This window comes from Dendrobium catenatum, unplaced genomic scaffold (genome assembly GCF_001605985.2).
Source record: "Dendrobium catenatum unplaced genomic scaffold, ASM160598v2 fragScaff_scaffold_716, whole genome shotgun sequence".
NCBI classification, from domain to species: Eukaryota; Viridiplantae; Streptophyta; class Magnoliopsida; order Asparagales; family Orchidaceae; genus Dendrobium; species Dendrobium catenatum.
In genome coordinates, this window is record NW_021319178.1 from 11,371,566 (window position 1) to 11,389,727 (window position 18,162).

Consider the following 18,162-nt stretch of genomic DNA (forward strand, 5'->3'; position numbering starts at 1 on the left):
AAGGCTATTAACAATAAATTTGCTTAACCTCACAAATGGGAGTGACTAAATATCATATATGACAACCGAGTAAACCACTCACCCCAATATATATAACCTCTATTTAGAGAAGATTTTGCATGACTTGCTAATAAATCTTGAGGATAGATATAGCAAAAAGAGATGAGACAGATATATGAAAAGAAGAAAATAGATGATTAATTTTTTTTATTTTTTTTTTAAAGAGTGCATATGGGGAGTTCTATGTTGCTTTTTTATCTTTTCTTAAGATAATTACATGGAAAGTGGAGATCAAAGAACTCGTCAAGAAATGATGTTTAGAAGAATATGATAATGTAAATAGGTGCTATGTTGGCAAAGAGGGCAAATTATTCTATGTGGACACTGAATGCCATTCAGAGACCAATCAAAATACATCACATCAATTCCCGCTCGATACCGTGACTCGGTACCACTGACGTGACGCATTTTATTGGTCTCCGGACGTTAAACTGCATTCAGCGTTTGCACAAAATAATTTCTTGGCAAAGAGGGGAAGTAACACAAATAATGAGATAACAAGCAATCATGACTAAATCCCCGCAAAATTATCAAGGCACATTCATGTCTAACAATGTAACATCATATTTCGAGCAACATCCAATAAATGAAAATTTTTACAATCAATCATGTCTTTTTATTTAGTATATTAACAAATAGTTTCATGAGGATATTAGTGCAATTATATATATATATATAATCTAATCATGATCATGGCCACTATTAGTTCTGCCACCATGTCCCCAACTGCGCTGCCAACCTTTAGAATTAATTCAAAAATTAATTGTATTTGCTTATTCATTACAAGCCTCCATTCTCTCCATAACCATTTTTTAAAACTATCTTTTACAAAAGATACCGGAGAATCAAACGAGAATGTAATAGCATCATTGATATTTAGATGAGGCAAAAGTCAATATAAAGAAGTTTGTTATAAGAAACAAGAAGGAAACAAAAAGCTCTAAACTAGATGAGATACTTGGTACCATTAAATTATATGGATGGAGGAGGTTCCATTTTAAAAAGAGTATCCATTAGATATAAAACCGAGAGGAGTCAATCGGACAATCTTGAGAAACTCAAATTAAGGAGATGGCAATCGCCATCCTTAACTACTCATGTATAAGATGGCAAGTCTATTGGCCAAGTTAGGAAGCAAAAGATTATAACAATTAAAAAGAATAAAGGTGAACATATAACATGCAAGAAATTCATGTTTGCACAACTAAAGAGTACATATGAGCAAAAAGAAGAGAGTAGAGAAGCATAGTAGTACGTGAGCACAAGAAATAATGGCGTGTGAGTGCTATTAATTTCACGAGCACAACCACCGATGTTTAACTTGGTTGGTGGGCGAGTACGGTTGGGAACCCCCAACCCGTGCTCAATCAAGTGCGGGCCTAGTGATTTCTGAGGTGGGTGTCTCTTTTAGGTCAGCCGAGGATTAGTCACGCCAACAAGCCAGCAAGCGCCCTTTCGGTGGTGACAGCGGATGGGTACCCCGTTCCAAAAAAAATATCACGAGCACTGACATGGGAGAGCTTGATAGCATGCAAAACAATAAGCAAGCATATGCCTTGGCATGAGGGTGCACTCAAGCAGAAAGGGGAGCATCTAGCAAGCGATATTGGATGAAATAGAGGAGTGCGGGGTGAGGAAAATAAAGGCTAGGCTTTATAGCTTAGCTCTAATTCCACGTTAACAAAATATTTTGATATCTTATTCAATAAATAAGAGTAGTTATTTATACAACAATAATAACTATCATCAAATTTTTATCCCACTATATAAGGTCGGCTACATGAATCCTTGTCCTCCATTGTTTTCTGTTAAGAATCAAATTCTCATTTAAATCTGAAAAAAAAAATCATTTCTAATATTTTCAACTTCGAACTTTGAACCTCGAACTGCAATACCATAAGCCAGACACTATGGCCTCATGAGCATGCGAAGGGGTCCAACAGCCGATACAATGGCAGCGCCCTTTGTATCCAAAGGGGAGAGCAACCATGACAAAGAGGGCAGTGAAGGTCAGGCACATCATTATCATTAAACGAAGATGAAGAGGGAATGGAATTGTTTTGTTGCAATTAAAAAAATTGAGTATCATACAATCACACTGAAGTTAGGTGTTAAATATATAAACATTTAATATAAAATTGTTCCAAATTATAAAAATCCTTAAGTCAGCTAACATGAGCTCACTCAACAAATTATATCCATCCCTTAATTACAGAAATGCTACTAGACTAACCTGACACTAATCTGATAGGTCTTCCAGTTGAACTAAACTATTTATATGGTGACCCAACGATGGAGTTTAGCCTTTGTTGTTGTTTCCTAATTAAATAACTAAACTACTGCTGCTTCGAATACCCAAAACATGCCTAAATAGACATTAAGCAATCATTTTACATGCTCCGAACACAATTTAAGATTTTGTTTGGGACGGCTTTTTAATGCTTCTTAAAGCAGCTTTTTAGTAAAAAAAAATTAATTTTTTACTAAAAAGCTATTTTAAAAAGCAGGAAGAAAGCCGTCCCAAACAAAGCCTAAATTTTTTTTTTTAGACTGCTTTCTTACTATTTCGTAAAGTTGCTTTCTAACAGGATAAAAAATAATGATCTACAACTATCCCAAATAAAGCCTTAACAGCACGAGATTTTGTTAGCAGGTTAAATGAATCTGACTAAATGGAAGTTAAAACTACAAAAATTATAAAGCAGTTGCAACAGATAAGAAAAATAGAGGAAAATGATGGTTATCACTATCGCTCCTCCATTTTATATCTAAATATTTGTAATTACTCACAACAATTACTGTCAGTGATAGATACTGAATATTTTCTATTAGCTATTAGCCGACATTCTGCAACATCGAGACATCTCATACAGACGTACGTAGCAGCACGCATAGCCGTATAAGAATAAATTAATATTCAAAATCTATAAGCCTGACACAATTTGCCAATCAAGCGCTTCCAGTCATTAAATAATTCTAATTAAAGACTTCATTTTATGATCAGCTTGATATGAAACGTAAGCTTTTAACATAGTCAAAATACTGAATCAGCAGACGGCATAAACTAAACAAAGCCTGCGTTAGTCAATAGTAATAAAGTAAAGAAATCTCCAATTTATTGAACAAAAAGATTATTTCCATGAACGTAGGTAAACAAAATTCATGAAGCCAAGTTAAAATAAAAATAGCTTACCTCATGGTGCAGGAGAAAAGCTGGTCACCAACAAATTAAGTAAACTCCTGCGCCAACTTCATCTAAAAATCACTTATTACTCTATAAAAGAATCCTTCCTTGCCATTCTACTCCTATCCAGTAGCACCTGCAATCACAAAATTCAGCTGTTATAGACTACAAACCTTCAATAAGTTTGGCCACTGGCAAGCATCAGGAAATGGCTCTGCGACTACAAGTGCTTGTTTTTACCCTAGTCATGATCATGATCATCAGATTCATGCCTAGGAGAGCATTTGCACAGTCTAGTGACTGCACATCAACAATCATCAGCCTTGCCCCTTGCCTGAACTACATAACTGGCAGCAGCGATACACCGGCTGTGACATGTTGTACGCAGCTGGCAAAGGTAGTGCAGACAGACCCCAAGTGCTTGTGCTTGGTCCTCAATGGCGGAGCATCACAGTTCGGAGTCACTCTTAACCAGACAAAAGCTCTGGCTCTCCCGGGCGCATGCAATGTTCAGACTCCGCCAGTGAGTAGATGCAACGGTATGTTGTAGCTTTACATGTCTCGACATCTTTAGTTTCAATAAAATAACCACTAGTTATGCAAAAGAGAGATTGGATTACAATCACAATTGATTATTTCTACTAGCTATACAAGTCTCATTATTTAGTTGCAAGGGTATAACAAATAAAAAAAAAATTATTATTGAAAAAATCCACTTGCCATTACAGATGCTACTTCACCGGCACCCGCACCAGGCAGTGGATTGGATAGTGCTCCCGGGAAAACCTCCCGAGGAAGTTTTCTACAACCAGTAGCTCTTCCTATTCTCTTCTCTGTGGTATTCATCATTTTGGTCGGCTTTTCAATGCATTATATCAGCTTCTAAGCATCAATCGGCTCTCTGCTCTAGGCCTCTACAATCATACCTGCTGATATAATGCTCTTTACCCTGTGATTCTGCGTAATGTTATGCTCTTTGAAAGCTTATGTGCTGTATGTAGTTTAGTAACAGTAAATCTACAATGCTTCTTTCATCAATTATATTCTCAGTAATGTACTAGCCAATGTTTGTATTGTATCCAGTATACTAGAAACTTGTTTTAGCCTTCTATTGGCAGCATTCATGTAATGGCTGAGAATTATTGAGCAAAGCCAAAACCAGAATCCTAAAATTCATTAAGTTAGATGCTAAAACAATGATGCAACGATAAAACGTATCTGGAAGTATAGAAAACAATGCAATTAAGCAAGAAAAAAATTATGATTGATTCAACATTAAGAGAAATTTCATAGATCAAACATATTTTTTTGGACAAACAACCTAAATAAAACATATTCAGCAATTCAATGCAAAAACTGTCCTCTAGTCAAGCCAGTCAAGATCATAACACTAGGTTCAGAAAGACATTAGTCTGATGAAATGGATTCACGCCATGCATACTCCCTTGCTCCATTCTGGTCTACAATCTTGATCACGAAGTTCGGTGGAGCAACAAACAGTCTTGACCGGATTTCCATGATGCATTTATCTACAAGATCAATTGCCTCTTCCAGTGACATCCCACTGCGAAAATACCTATCCATCATTGCCAAGGAGAAATAGGAACCATAACCAAATGCACCTTTGTCGATCTTGTGGAGAGTTGCGATGTAGTCAATGTAGTAAAGAGATGGTCCAATACCCTTATCATAACCAGCTAGTAGAATGTTAACAAAATATGGGTTCTGGAAAAAAGGCATAGAGAATTTAACATTGGTTAGAGTATTTTTTATAATAAACTTCATGCAACTATATAAATGCAAATAGAGAGCTTCAATAAAGAATGTTTGCATACAGAAGAAATAATTATGATCCTAAAATCAACTTGCCTTTGTCTATCAGCTTGTTGCGTTGACATTATGATTATATTAATTCAAGGAAAACTTAAATCAAGTCAATAACTGAGGAAAATGTGCCCATCGCAGCTCTAAAATTTAAAATCAAGGTTCCAGCCTAGAACCATTCCACAATACCAATGATAAACTAAACAGAAAAAAAGACCAAAACTTTAACCAAGATGGCAATGAATTTAGACGGGCAATGAAGGGATTGCTATGCAATTGTTCGAATGATGGTCAAGTAATAACCAGAAATTTCCTATGATGTTGATTGGAGCAAAAGAATCAATTTGTATGCTCATTGGAATCAATTAAAACATCCATTCATAGGAATCATAATTGTGATTATTTTAGCAGCGACCACTACTGAGAAGTAGGGCACTTGCCAAAAATCAATTAAATATTCATGTATGAAATTATGTAAGCAAAAAACAGCAGCTGTGAAATCAAAGAAAGTGAGCAGGTGATGTACGCAAATAATTGCAAGCTTTAAGCACCCGTACAAAACCACAAACATGGTGATGTGGTTATTTTTAGAATACTTCAATTTTTTAACGTGCTAATTCTTGCAGCCAATTCATGTTATCATCGCTTCACAACAATGTTTTGGAGCGAAATGGGATAAGATGAAAGTTTCTCTCAAAGTAATTGCCATCACACATCTGGTTGCACGAGCTGGTACAATGATTTGAAAAAAGATAGCCCCCACCTCCTATCGCCACTACGACAAGACTTGTTTTCCACACTCTCACTTCACTCCTACCACCTTTATAGTTATTCTATTCCATACCATCACTTCGCTCCTGTCTTCTTCTATAGCCATTCCACCATTCTATTTCTATGATGCCTACAGTGCAAATCCTAGGCTATCTGATGTAGAAAAAGTGAGAATCATTATACCACTTGATGAGGGCAAAAAAAAAAAACTTGATTGCATCCTGCAATCAAGGTTGTCCCCCTAATCTTGACTTGCTTCCCACAAAGAGCATCAAATGGTTGCAGTGTAATATTCATGGCGGTCGAGGGAGAGTTATCGATTGTGCATTGACTCATTGAGTGAAAACCCAACACATAAAGAGTGAAAGCAATACACGAGATAATTTTTAATGTGGAAAACTCAAGAAGCAAAAATTATGAGGCCAAACCCAATTAGAAATAGCTCTATTATGTAGGTTCAAAATTGAAAAAGTACACCCTTCTCCATTATCTCAATTGGGAATAGTTCCATTACAAGGCCTAAACTATTAGGGTTATCTCCTATGAAGGTGGTGGAAAATGTCATAAAGGAGTTAAAGGAAACAAATGTCAATGTCAGTTTATAGCAGATAATGAAGAATGGGTGACAGTGATTGTCAGTGTTAGACAATGACGGGTGATGCTAGAAGATTAAAGCCGGCAAGGGCAAATACGTGACGGTGAGTGTCAACATCAATGGACTGCAAATGATGCTGGATTAGCGATGGTAGAAGTCAATGTTGGTCGACGATGGGCAAGAATGGATGGGAAATGACAGAAGGGCAACAATATGCATCAGTGTAGATCAACACAAAGCAATGATGAAGGTCAGTGTCAATTGATAGGAACGACAAATCTTAGTGTTGAAAGTGAAGTATTAAGGCGTAGTTAATGACAAACATCATAATATTCAAAAAGAAGATTGGGTGACCAAAAGTAACAAAGACGAAATTTATATAGTGAATACCAAAGATGTTTATTAACAAATAATTAAATTTTAAAACAAAATAGAAACCGAAAATCAACCTAGATAAGTTCAAACAAACTGTTTAGAAATTCGAAACAGCACACATAGCACCTAGAGAATTCCAAACAGCATTTTAGGAATTCCAAACAGCACACACAACATCTTAATTGCATCAATTCTCCCTTGGTGGAGAATTCTCATCTCCTGATGAGATCGTCTCAGAATTTTGAAGATGCGGCATTTTCGTTTCCAAAATTAACACGTTGTACTTTTTTTGGATGATCCCCTTTTCTTGTTCAAATTTGGACAAAAGTTGAAGCTTCCTATTTTTATATCGTTCAGCACAAAAATATATTTTCTCTTGTATTTTGTAAAACTCATTCTGAAGTAGATCAGTAGAACATCCTTGTGGCGAAACCCATCTGGTTGTTGGAATTTTCTCATCCGAAATAAATAACAAAGAAGGTTGACTTTCAAAATTTACAGGATCAAATTCATCTTGGGACTCCTTTGCATCAAAACTTGAAACTTTGACTTTTTAATTGATTGGACTATCCATTTTTTTTGTTTTTGATTTTTAAAAAGAAATGAAAACTCACATGACCTAAGCTCTAATACCAAATTGGTGCAACCAAAAAAATTATATCAGGATTGCAAATTAAAAGTCTTTCTTACCATAAACATAGATAAACACATATATAATATAACAATACTTGAACATAACGCCTTACCACTTATATTAATTAAGAGAAGAAATATACATATGGGGCACGAACAGTGGATAGAGAAGAAGGGGTAGAAAATCAAGACGAAATAGTAGATAGGAAGGGGAAAGGAGGCGAGCTCGCACGCTCAAAAAATAAACCCGCAGATTTTATATTTCAAAAAATCATCACATACTCTCAAAACAGCAGACAATGGGAACAAAAAACGAAGAGACAACTGCCAAGGAGAAACACAGCAGCTAATGAACACAGAAACAAAAAAAATCAGCCTAAAGAAGTTCAAACAAATAGTTTGAAAATTCCAAATAGCACATAAATCACCTAGGAAATTCCAAACAGCACATACATCACCTTGATTGCATCAATTCTCCATTGGTGGAAAATTCTCATCTATGATACCAAATTGATGCAACAACAAAAATTACATTAGGATTGCAAACTAAAAATCTTCCTTACAATAAATATAGACAAACACATATATAATATAATAATATAACAATACTAGAACACAATACCTTACCACTTATATTAATTAAGAAAAGAAAGATATAGATGGGGCGAGAACCGTGGATAGAGAAGAAGAGGTAGAAAATCGAGATGAAATAGTAGAGGGAAAGGGAAAGAAGGCTAGCTCACAAGCTAGAACAAGCATGCAGGTTTTACATTCCAAAATTCATCACATACTCTCTAAAACTATCACAAAATAGCCCCATTTATAAGGGTGAGAAAAAAGGAAAAAAAATAATTAATGCATGGAGTTAAACACCACCCAAACAACCACTAGAAACTCCTCACAATCGGCAACAAACGGGGACCGAAGGGATAGCAAACAGGAAAAATGAAGCATCAAAACAGCAACCAATGGGCACAGAAAACCGAAGGGACAGCAGCCTAAACCAAAGGGACAGCTACCAAGAAGAAAACACATCAGCCAATGAACACAAACCGAAATAAGCCTAGAGAAGTTCAAACAAACCGTTTAGAAATTCGAAACAACACACATTGCACCTAGGAAATTCCAAACAGCATTTTAGTAATTTCAAACAGCACACACAACATCTTGATTGCATTAATTCTCCCTTGGTGGAGAATTCTCATCTCTTGATGAGATCGTCTCAAAATTTTGAAGATGTGGCATTTCCGTTTCCTGAATTAACGCGTCGCACTTTCTTCGGATGATCTCCTTTTCTTGCTCAATTTCGGACAAAAGTTGAAGCTTCCTATTCTTATATCGTTCGGCACAAAAAAAAAATTATCTTGTATTTTATAAAACTCGTTTTAAAGTGGATCAGTAGAACATCCTTGTGGAGAAACCCATCTGGTTATTGAAATTTTCTCATCCGGAATAGATGACAAAGAAGGTGGACTTTCATAATTTGCAGGATCAAATTCATCTTGGGACTCCTTTGCATCATGACTTGAAACTTCAGCTTTTTGATTGATTAGACAATCCTTTTTTTTAGAAAGAAAAGAAAACTCACATGACCTAGGCTCTGATACCAAATTGGTGCAATAAAAAAAATTACATTATGATTGAAATTTTCTCATCCGAAATAGATGACAAAGAAGGTGGACTTTCATAATTTGCAGGATCAAATTCATCTTGGGACTCCTTTGCATCATGACTTGAAACTTCAGCTTTTTGATTGATTAGACAATCCTTTTTTTTAGAAAGAAAAGAAAACTCACATGACCTAGGCTCTGATACCAAATTGGTGCAATAAAAAAAATTACATTATGATTGCAAACTAAAAGTCTTCCTTATCATAAATATAGACAAACAAATATATAATATAACAAAACTAAAACACAACATTTTACAATTTATATTAATTAAGAGAAGAAAGATACATATGGGGCGAAAACTGTGGATAGAGAAGAAGAGATAGAAAATCGAGACGAAATAGTTGAGGGGAAGAGGAAAGGAGGCTAGCTCGCAAGCTATAGCTAACCCGGAGGTTTTACATTCCAAAAATCATCACATGCTCTCAAAAATTGTCACAAAACAACTCCATTTATATGGGATAAAAAAAAATTAATGCATGGAGTTAAAGCACCCCACCCAAACAACCACTAAAAACTACTCAAAATCTGCAGCAAAAGGGACCGAAGGGGCAGCAACCAAGGGAAAAACGAAGCATCAAAATAGCAACCAATGGGCACAGAAATCGAAGGGACAGCAGCCCAAACTGAAGGGACAGCTTTCAAGAGGAAAACACAGCAGCCAATGAACACAAACAGAAAATTAGCCTAGGGAAGTTCAAACAACTTGTTTGGAAATTCCAAACGTCATACACAGCACCTTGAGTGCATCATTTATCCTTCTTAGTTTATAACACATCAATCTTAACATTTTCATTTCTACAACTCAACATACATATCCATGACTTTTCTACATTCTAGCATTCAAATCCATATAATATTACTGACCTAATTGCAGTTTTATAAAAAATTATCATTAAACTTCTATGATATCATCTTATGACATAAAACTCTTGAAGGACTTCTCCATTTTGATCATTCAAACTTAACTTTAAAAGTTGTCATCATCTATATCTCAATTTTTTTTCTATATAGCATATTTAATATACTTCAATCTATTATAGTTATGTATCACCATGTATTCTAATAATATTGAAAGCTAATTGATAAAATTACACCCATTAAAATTATATATCATATATTAACTCTTATTTTCTCGAACTTAAAGAGCTCTATCTTCTGAATATTTCACCAAAATTACAATTTTTCACTTGTTTCCAGTGTTTTGAAAACCGGACCGAACTAGTTGGTTTGATCCTAAACTAGTCAAGTTGCCCATTCGATCAATTATATTTATATAATTTTAATATTTATTATGTCATCTGATTCAACGCCGGTTGAACCATAAAACTGTGAACATCTACTTATTATGATTTCATGTTCGATATAATTTTTAGAATCTTGCTTATTTCAATAAATGTCTCACCAATTATACAATATCATCTGCCAAAATCATACATCTAAGCACCTTGCTTTGAATATCATTTTTAAGCATCTACATACCTACATCCTTAATGTAATCCTATAGTAATTTGAAACTCTTGGATCTCTCAATGCTACTTCTAAAACTGTCATATTTTAAAAAAATATTTCATATATATTTTTAGTAGCATCAATGCACCTTTGACATACAATTCTACCTTAAAACACAAAAAGTCAATTCATATAGACTCGATATGTACCTTATCAAGATCAAGAAAAAACATATGAAGTTCCTTTTACTTCATATTGTACTTCTCAATTAAATGTCATACCAAAAAAACTTATTTCCATTGTAAATATTCATAGCATGGAATAATTTTTTTTCAAAATTGATGTGATTTTTCTAAGAAAATGTCCGATTACTCCCTCTCTTACATTTATTATATGAATCATAAATTTAATTCCTCTATAATTAGCCAAATATTGAGTAGATCTTTGTTTAAAAATAATGATATCAAAATGTTTCTTTTTTAATCATTTGGCATCCTTATAATATTCAATTTTTATTTAAAAATCAAATCACGACAATATTCTACATAACTTCACATCTTAATAGATATCTCATTGTTTTTTAAAGCAAAATCCGCTTCAATTTTCTTGATTAATATATAATATATGTCATTATATTGTTCATTATACTCCCCAAAATTATGCCTAATAAAGTTGTTAATGTTACCTCTTAGGAAATTATCCATTAATACTATTCCTATCATCCTATGTTGATAAGTCAACCAAATATTTATTTTGTTTTATGGTTTTTTGTTTTTAATTTAATTTTTATAAAATTTATTCAATAACATCAACATATCCATGAATTTATTTCTATTAACTTCATGAAATTCTAAAAATATAAAATCTTATCAATCTAGTTGATTTCCAAGGTACATAATTCTTTATGTTTAATTTTTAACATTTATTAATGTTTATAAAATGATGATGCATATCCATATGATATACACACTTATTTGAGTCGAACTTATACGTAAATTCAGTCAATCTGAAATTTTAAAAAAAATCATTTTATGTTCTCCTCCTTTCCTTCTTTTGAAATAAAATTATTATCCATTGAAAAGTGATAGCAAAAATCTTATAGTTTGAAGTTCTAATATAGAACTAACATGCAATGTAGATTTGGATGCAACTAAAGAATATAAAAAACTGCAATTTTTTGTAGAATGCGCACTAATACGTTAAAACAATCATTTAGTACATTTAATAAAAACCATACCCTCAACTCAATATTGAAGAAAATACATGCAAGTTAATTCTTTGTGCAAACAAAGTCTATTTCAACATCATTTCTAGCAACATGAACTTGAATAAAGGGGTATCTAATCTCAATTTGTTTGATAAGTAAATGTTGAATTTGGATTTAGTTAATCTAATAGAACCATAGTATCATCACACTTAACCATAATATACTTTAAGGGGGCTGTTTGGTACATAAAGTAAAATGGGTGTATAGTATTCCAAATGCATGGAGAAAAAGAAACATGTATAGAAATTATTAATAAAGATTTCCTCTCATATATTTAACACCTTATGTAACACTTAAAAAGAATAGATGAAGAAGAAGAAATCATAAATATGACCAAAAATTTAGGATATGCATTATGCATCAGCCCGATGACCAAAACCACCAGCAACTTCATCACTAGCATGGGAAGTTGAACTTTGCATAATGTCTTTAAACCAGCTAAAAGGTTCAAGATGAACAGTAACAATGAAATTAAATTTCACTAAGGACTCAATTGGTCATTGGTAGATATAAAACATATTTTAGAAAACCTTGAAATATACTTGATCCTTTCATATGGTTGGACATAATTAGAAATCAACACTCTTTTTAAACTTCAGAAACCCCCTGAGATGTGGTGATTTCATTTCCCACATACATAATGAGTGATTTTTTTTCCTTAAACATATCCTCAACTACATACAACCTAATGAACCATAATACCTATTGATATTCTCTAAGTATTTCAACGGCACACAAAGATTAGGGCACGCTTACAAAAATTTACAAAATATGAAGACATTAATAAAAATGATGAAGGCATCGGATCAACTGCCCCAGCCTCCCGACAAAACCCTCAGTTTCACAGCACAACGTACATAATGTGAAATGGATGGATACCGTAACTAATACAAGCAAATCCCTGACCTCCAATTCCATTTATTACTAAGATTTAAAAATCTAACCCGACATACAGCAATAAACCAAATAAAACGAGACAAGCAGAAATGTTACCTTTCTAAGAGCAGTGGCAAGTTCACCCCTGGTGAAGTTGGCAACGGCGGCAGTGTTCAGCGGGATGCCATTCCTGAACTGGTAGAGATGCACGTTCTTTTGGATGTACTCGATGAACTGAACCCTAGGGCCAATTGATGACAGCGAATACGGACAAGGGATTCAGATAAGAAAGAACAAGTGAAAGGGATTAGAATAGAGTAAGGACGGACCGATCGCCGGCCTCGCCGGAGACGCCGAGGAGCTTGTGGGAGTCGAGGACCAAAACCTTGTCCTCGTTAGATTTGTGGACGAGTATACTATGGACAGCGGATGAGTCCGCAGCGATCAAAGCAAAGCCGTCGCCGACAAGCCCGAAAACGCACTCCATGGCCGCCTGTGATGTTCCGATCCTTCGCACAGAGTCCCGAGAGAGATGGAGAGATTCGTGGGCAAGTTTTAGAGGGAGATCAACCTTCTTTACTTGGGGAATAAGCTCTAGCGAGCGTGGGTTCGACAGAATTGAAAGTCGGTTTATATTTGTTTGAGGTCCATTTAATAATTTTTTTATTATTTTTTAGGGGTATTATATATATAATCCCAAAATAGATTTTTTTTTTAATATAGATTTTTCATTTTATATATTGCATAACTTTAGAAATTAGAAAATATAATCCTTATTTTATTTTTTAAAGGAAATATATTAATAAGTTTTTTTTAAGCAAAATAGCTATGCTTCAGACGGCACACTTTTTTTATGCGACAATTAAAATTGATCTGAACAACATTCAAATAAAATTCGATCGAGATTGAGAGCATATGCAAAAAATATGATTCATAATCGAAAATTAGTCATACATATTTTTATTAAAAAAAAGATAATCTAATCAAATTGATTCTAAAAAGATTCAAATAAGACATTGTTAGTAGAAATTATAAAATAATTGAATTGAATATTCAAATAAGTGTCATTCAATGTTTAACATAATATAGCAAGTTGAGAGATTAATCACAGCGTGACATGATACACCAAATTCATTAATATAATATTGGTTAAATAATGATCAAACAAGATTCAAATAGGCTCAAACATTGTGGTTACAATAGAACGTAAGTTACAACATAGTTAACTAATATTCACAACTTATTAAAATAATGAGCATTACATCATTATACAACCAATCAATAATATAAATTTAATGGTTCGATTTGATTAATGGGTAGGCGCATCCTTTGAGCCTTATTAAAGGGTTTCCCCGATGCTTTTTCGATTTCCTTTGCTAAAATTATTTTTATAATCGTTGCAAAACTATACTATTAAAGCACCATTTTGTATTGTCTTAAAAATTCTAAGAATATAATTATCGTATAAGAGTGTTCACTCTTCGTGATATTTTTTAAGCCCTCTAAAAAACTAATCGTCATTAAATTATATTGATTTTTAATGAAGAAAGCATAAGTCTATCTCTCAAACTAACTTCATTCTCAAGATAAGATATTTTGAGTAGATTTTTAATATGTATTTTGTTGAAGTGCCTAAAGAACTCAACTCGGTCTTTTGTAAGTCTAGGGCTCCAAGTGATGCTCCTCATAATAATTATTGATTTTTATCTTGGCCTAGTTATTGATTGTCACATGATGTGTAATATCTTAATGATGTACCTTTAGAAAAATGATTAATAAAATATTGACAATATTATTATGTTTAACAAACACAAACATCAAATTTTCAACTATGTCTATATACTCAACCTAATCATAAATTATAGCCATAAGGTATTATTTTTTAGTTGAACGTTATAAATACCACATAAAAAGTCTGTGCATTGACATCTTGCATCATTATTACAAGCAAAATATCTTCATAGTATGTATTCAAGAATATTTCAGCCATGATTATTGTTCAGTGGCGTGTTGTCATGCACTCTTGAATCATTGAATATAATTACCTAAAAAGAAATATGCATATTTGAAATAGTTATACGCATGGTTTTATTATACATCATAACTAAATATGATAGATTCTGAATGATGTTTTGGGCACCCTCTCACTTAGGTGATAACCACTCAGGACACACATCATAACTAAATAGTGCAATTTCTCTTCATATAGTCATATTTGACTTGATGTTATGATTAGATGTGCTACTAGCTTATCTTTGATTATATATCCAATGAGCCACGATTGAGCTTGCTAATGGTCTCTACATCCTTATATCTAATGTAAAACTCATTACCTCAAACTAACTTAAATTTGTCAATTTATATGTTTACAAGCTATGTGAATTTGTTTCTGAGTAATACATGTACATATTTGTTTGCATGATAATATGATTTCACCAAGTTCGTTGGTGTAATCTCTCTTGAGGGAAGAAACTTGACTCTATTACAACTACAATGAAGAAACCATAAGTGAAAAGAGTGAATGTTTTTCCTCGTATATAACAATATACGAGTATAGTATAACAATGAGTATTTTAGCCCAAAAGAAGTTTCCGACATATTTTCAAAAAATAAAAAAGAGAACTTATTTCTCCAATTTAAAAATTATAATATATATAAAATTATATTTCACTTTCTATAAGATTAAAAAATATGTTATATTATTATATATTTTAGAAAGGTTATAGAGATATTTAAAAATTGAAGCTGAATATAGTATTTCAAAGGGCTCTCTCTAATCTTATAGTCTTAAGGCTTTTCATGTTAGTAGATTTAAAATCAAATACATGGAGTAATTTTAGTAATAATAGATGTACTGGGTAGATTATGACTTTGAACAATCAAGTTATTAATAAGAGTACATATTTTAGATATCTCGTGTTTATTGTTCAGAGTGATGGTAAATTTTTAGTAGAATTCAAGTTGAATGGTTGACGTGGATGAATGCATCGAGTTTATTATGAGGTAGAAAAGTACCCCTCAAACTTAAGGGAAAATTCTATAAGATGGTGGTGAGACTTGAAATGATTTTATGGGGAAGAATTATAACAACTTAAATTTTTAAAAATAATTAAAAAAAGAAAATTACAATTTATATTTAAACTGGAGTGCTATGATGTTGAGCTTGTGAGCATTGAGGAGTTGGATCTTGAGCTCAACGACGTCAAAGGATGTTGTCGCCACATTGAAGGCTCTATTATATAGTAATTCTAAAGTAAGCATCCAGTGTTGTGGTGCTAGATGATGGTGTTGTGGTGGTACCCACTAAAATTCATTTTTGTATATTTTCTCCTCCACTCACCAATCCTCATGCCCTCTCTCATTGTGTCGGCTTGCCGTGGAAGGAAGAAGAAATAAAGAGGGGAAGGATGAGAGAGAGAGAGAGAAGGAAAATATGATTTTTGGTTGCCAATTTAGGTTGTTGTCTCTACAAAAATTTCGTATATTATGGTAGGTGACTTCTTCCCTACTTCTGTTTTTAAATATTTTAATTTCGAATATTTTTCTCAAGCTAATTTTTATTGCATTTTCTTTAGATTTAATGAACTTCTACTGTATAACTTTTTATATGTTATGGTATTAAACATTCTAAACATTTTGGTTGGTTAATTAGTTTTAAATTTCATTGGGTAAAAGGAAAGTAATTATATTTTGTATAACTTGCACTAAATAGAAATAGGGTATTTTTATTTTAAACATACTTTAATATAAGCATTGGAAATGAATGTGAGCATGAAGTTAAGTAATAGCTGGTCATTATTACTGTTATAATATTATGAAAATGAGATATGTGTGAAAAAATAAGTAGAGGTTGGTTATTCATTGACGTTGGCTAAAGACTGACTAACTTGTATAGGATGGCCAGCCAAAAAGATTTCTCTTAAATGATGTGATTTTGTAGTATCCTTTACTAATTCAAGTGATTCACTAATAGGGAGTTATAAAGAGTTATTTCTATGCTGATGAAAAAGAGAAACAACTTTGTTTATTGAGCCAACGGTTGTTGATTACTGATGCTGAAAAAATACCGCTTCAATAAGAACTTCTTACTAGTTCCATATAATTACTGAAATACATACTACTAAGTCACTATTATTGTTCTGCTTTGCTAATACTTTATTGGTTTATTAGCATTATATGGATCTACTGTTATTGTTACTATTATTGTATTATTTAACTGTTACTGTCACTAACAATACTGATAGCAATATTCATATTGATATTGTTATTGTACTTATTAATATACTATCACTGCTGAGTATATATGGATTCATTGGTGCTATTAATGGTACTGATTTCTTGTTATTGATTATGTAAGATTATGAGCATGTAATTTTTACCGATATTATTATAGAATAGTTGAATAGCATGTGTATACTATTATATCATTTTACTAAGTTTATATGATTTTGACAGTCTTTATCGAAGTTTTGATTTTATCAATGTATATGATTTCTTAATTGATTGATAGCACTATTTTGACGATTCGACGTCTGTATTGATTTATCGATTTCCCTACGTACTATTGAGTTCATTATATATGAATTCAATTTTTAGTTCATGGTAGAGAATCATGAGTGTGAGATTGATCAGGATTTTTTAGGTTCAATTCTTTCTTATTTTAGTTATTCTTTTGTACTAAGAAATTAATAGATCTGATATAATTGTGTGATCCATGAGTATTGTATATAATTTTAAGAGTTGTTGCGTCCTAGAGTATTCGCGGCGGTAGAGAAATATTTAGTTTAACGTCTTAGCATTGTACGAAGATCCAGCACACAAGCAGATAAGTGAGAGGGTGTAGCATTCATAAGAGACACCAGAGTTTTTACGTGGAAAACCCCTGAAAAGGGGGAAAAACCACGGGGCCTGGCCCAGTTTGAATGAATCCACTAGTATTTGTAGTTGTTACAAATGAGGCTCTTCCTTCGGAGAAGGCCTTGGATTGATGTAGCAAATGTACATCATGCAGATTACATTACATAGTAGGAATTACATATACATGTTTGTCTGGTCGGAAGGAACATAGTAGGCGACGAAGGCCTGAAGGACCGTAGTCGGTAGGAGACTGGGGTCTGAAAGACCGTTGTAGTAGGGCAGTACTTTGGAAGAACTCTGGACGTCAGGTAGTGGCCCAGCAAAAGTCCAGGCCTCAGGTGGTGTTCCGACAAAACAACGGCGTAAGGTGGTAGTCTAGCGGAGGAGAGAGCCTTTGGCGAAGATGAGGGCCTCTGGCGAAGGTGAGGGCCTCAGGTGAAGGTGAAGGCCTCAGATGTTGGTTAGGGCCTTTGACGAATGTGAGGGCTTCTGGAGAAGGTGAGGGCCTCAGATGAAGACGTCAGGCCTGAAAGTCGGGCATTGAGCAGAACGTTGGGCATGAATGTCAGGCCTTTAGTAGCACGTCGGGCGACAGTCT

General features: G+C 33.5%; 2 protein-coding genes across 2 annotated transcripts; one reads left to right on the plus strand and one right to left on the minus strand.

Moving 5' to 3' along the window:
• Positions 1–3,127: 3,127 nt before the first annotated feature.
• On the plus strand, positions 3,128–4,369 carry LOC110102456 (non-specific lipid-transfer protein-like protein At2g13820). Its single transcript, XM_020830798.2, has 2 exons — positions 3,128–3,783; positions 3,973–4,369. The coding sequence occupies exons 1-2, from the start codon at positions 3,453–3,455 to the stop codon at positions 4,128–4,130; spliced, it is 489 nt and encodes a 162-aa protein (XP_020686457.1). The 5' UTR covers positions 3,128–3,452; the 3' UTR covers positions 4,131–4,369.
• Positions 4,370–4,486: 117 nt separating this feature from the next.
• On the minus strand, positions 4,487–13,323 carry LOC110102455 (proteasome subunit beta type-2-A-like). Its single transcript, XM_020830797.2, has 3 exons — positions 13,037–13,323; positions 12,825–12,948; positions 4,487–4,969 (listed from the first exon to the last, which is right to left on the minus strand). Exons 1-3 carry the CDS (start codon positions 13,192–13,194, stop codon positions 4,652–4,654), a joined length of 600 nt encoding a protein of 199 aa, XP_020686456.1. The 5' UTR covers positions 13,195–13,323; the 3' UTR covers positions 4,487–4,651.
• Positions 13,324–18,162: the final 4,839 nt, after the last annotated feature.

What these genes read in the sequence shown, in the direction of transcription:
- LOC110102456 (XM_020830798.2), top strand. Translation starts at nt 3,453, where the DNA reads ATGGCTCTGCGACTACAAGTGCTTGTTTTTACCCTAGTCATGATCATG. An exon ending in GCCAGTGAGTAGATGCAACG is followed by an intron (nt 3,784 to 3,972) that starts GTATGTTGTAGC and finishes TTGCCATTACAG; the next exon opens with ATGCTACTTCACCGGCACCC.
- LOC110102455 (XM_020830797.2), bottom strand. Translation starts at nt 13,194, where the DNA reads ATGGAGTGCGTTTTCGGGCTTGTCGGCGACGGCTTTGCTTTGATCGCT. An exon ending in TCCGGCGAGGCCGGCGATCG is followed by an intron (nt 12,949 to 13,036) that starts GTCCGTCCTTAC and finishes AATTGGCCCTAG; the next exon opens with GGTTCAGTTCATCGAGTACA. An exon ending in TTGCCACTGCTCTTAGAAAG is followed by an intron (nt 4,970 to 12,824) that starts GTAACATTTCTG and finishes CCTTTTTTCCAG; the next exon opens with AACCCATATTTTGTTAACAT.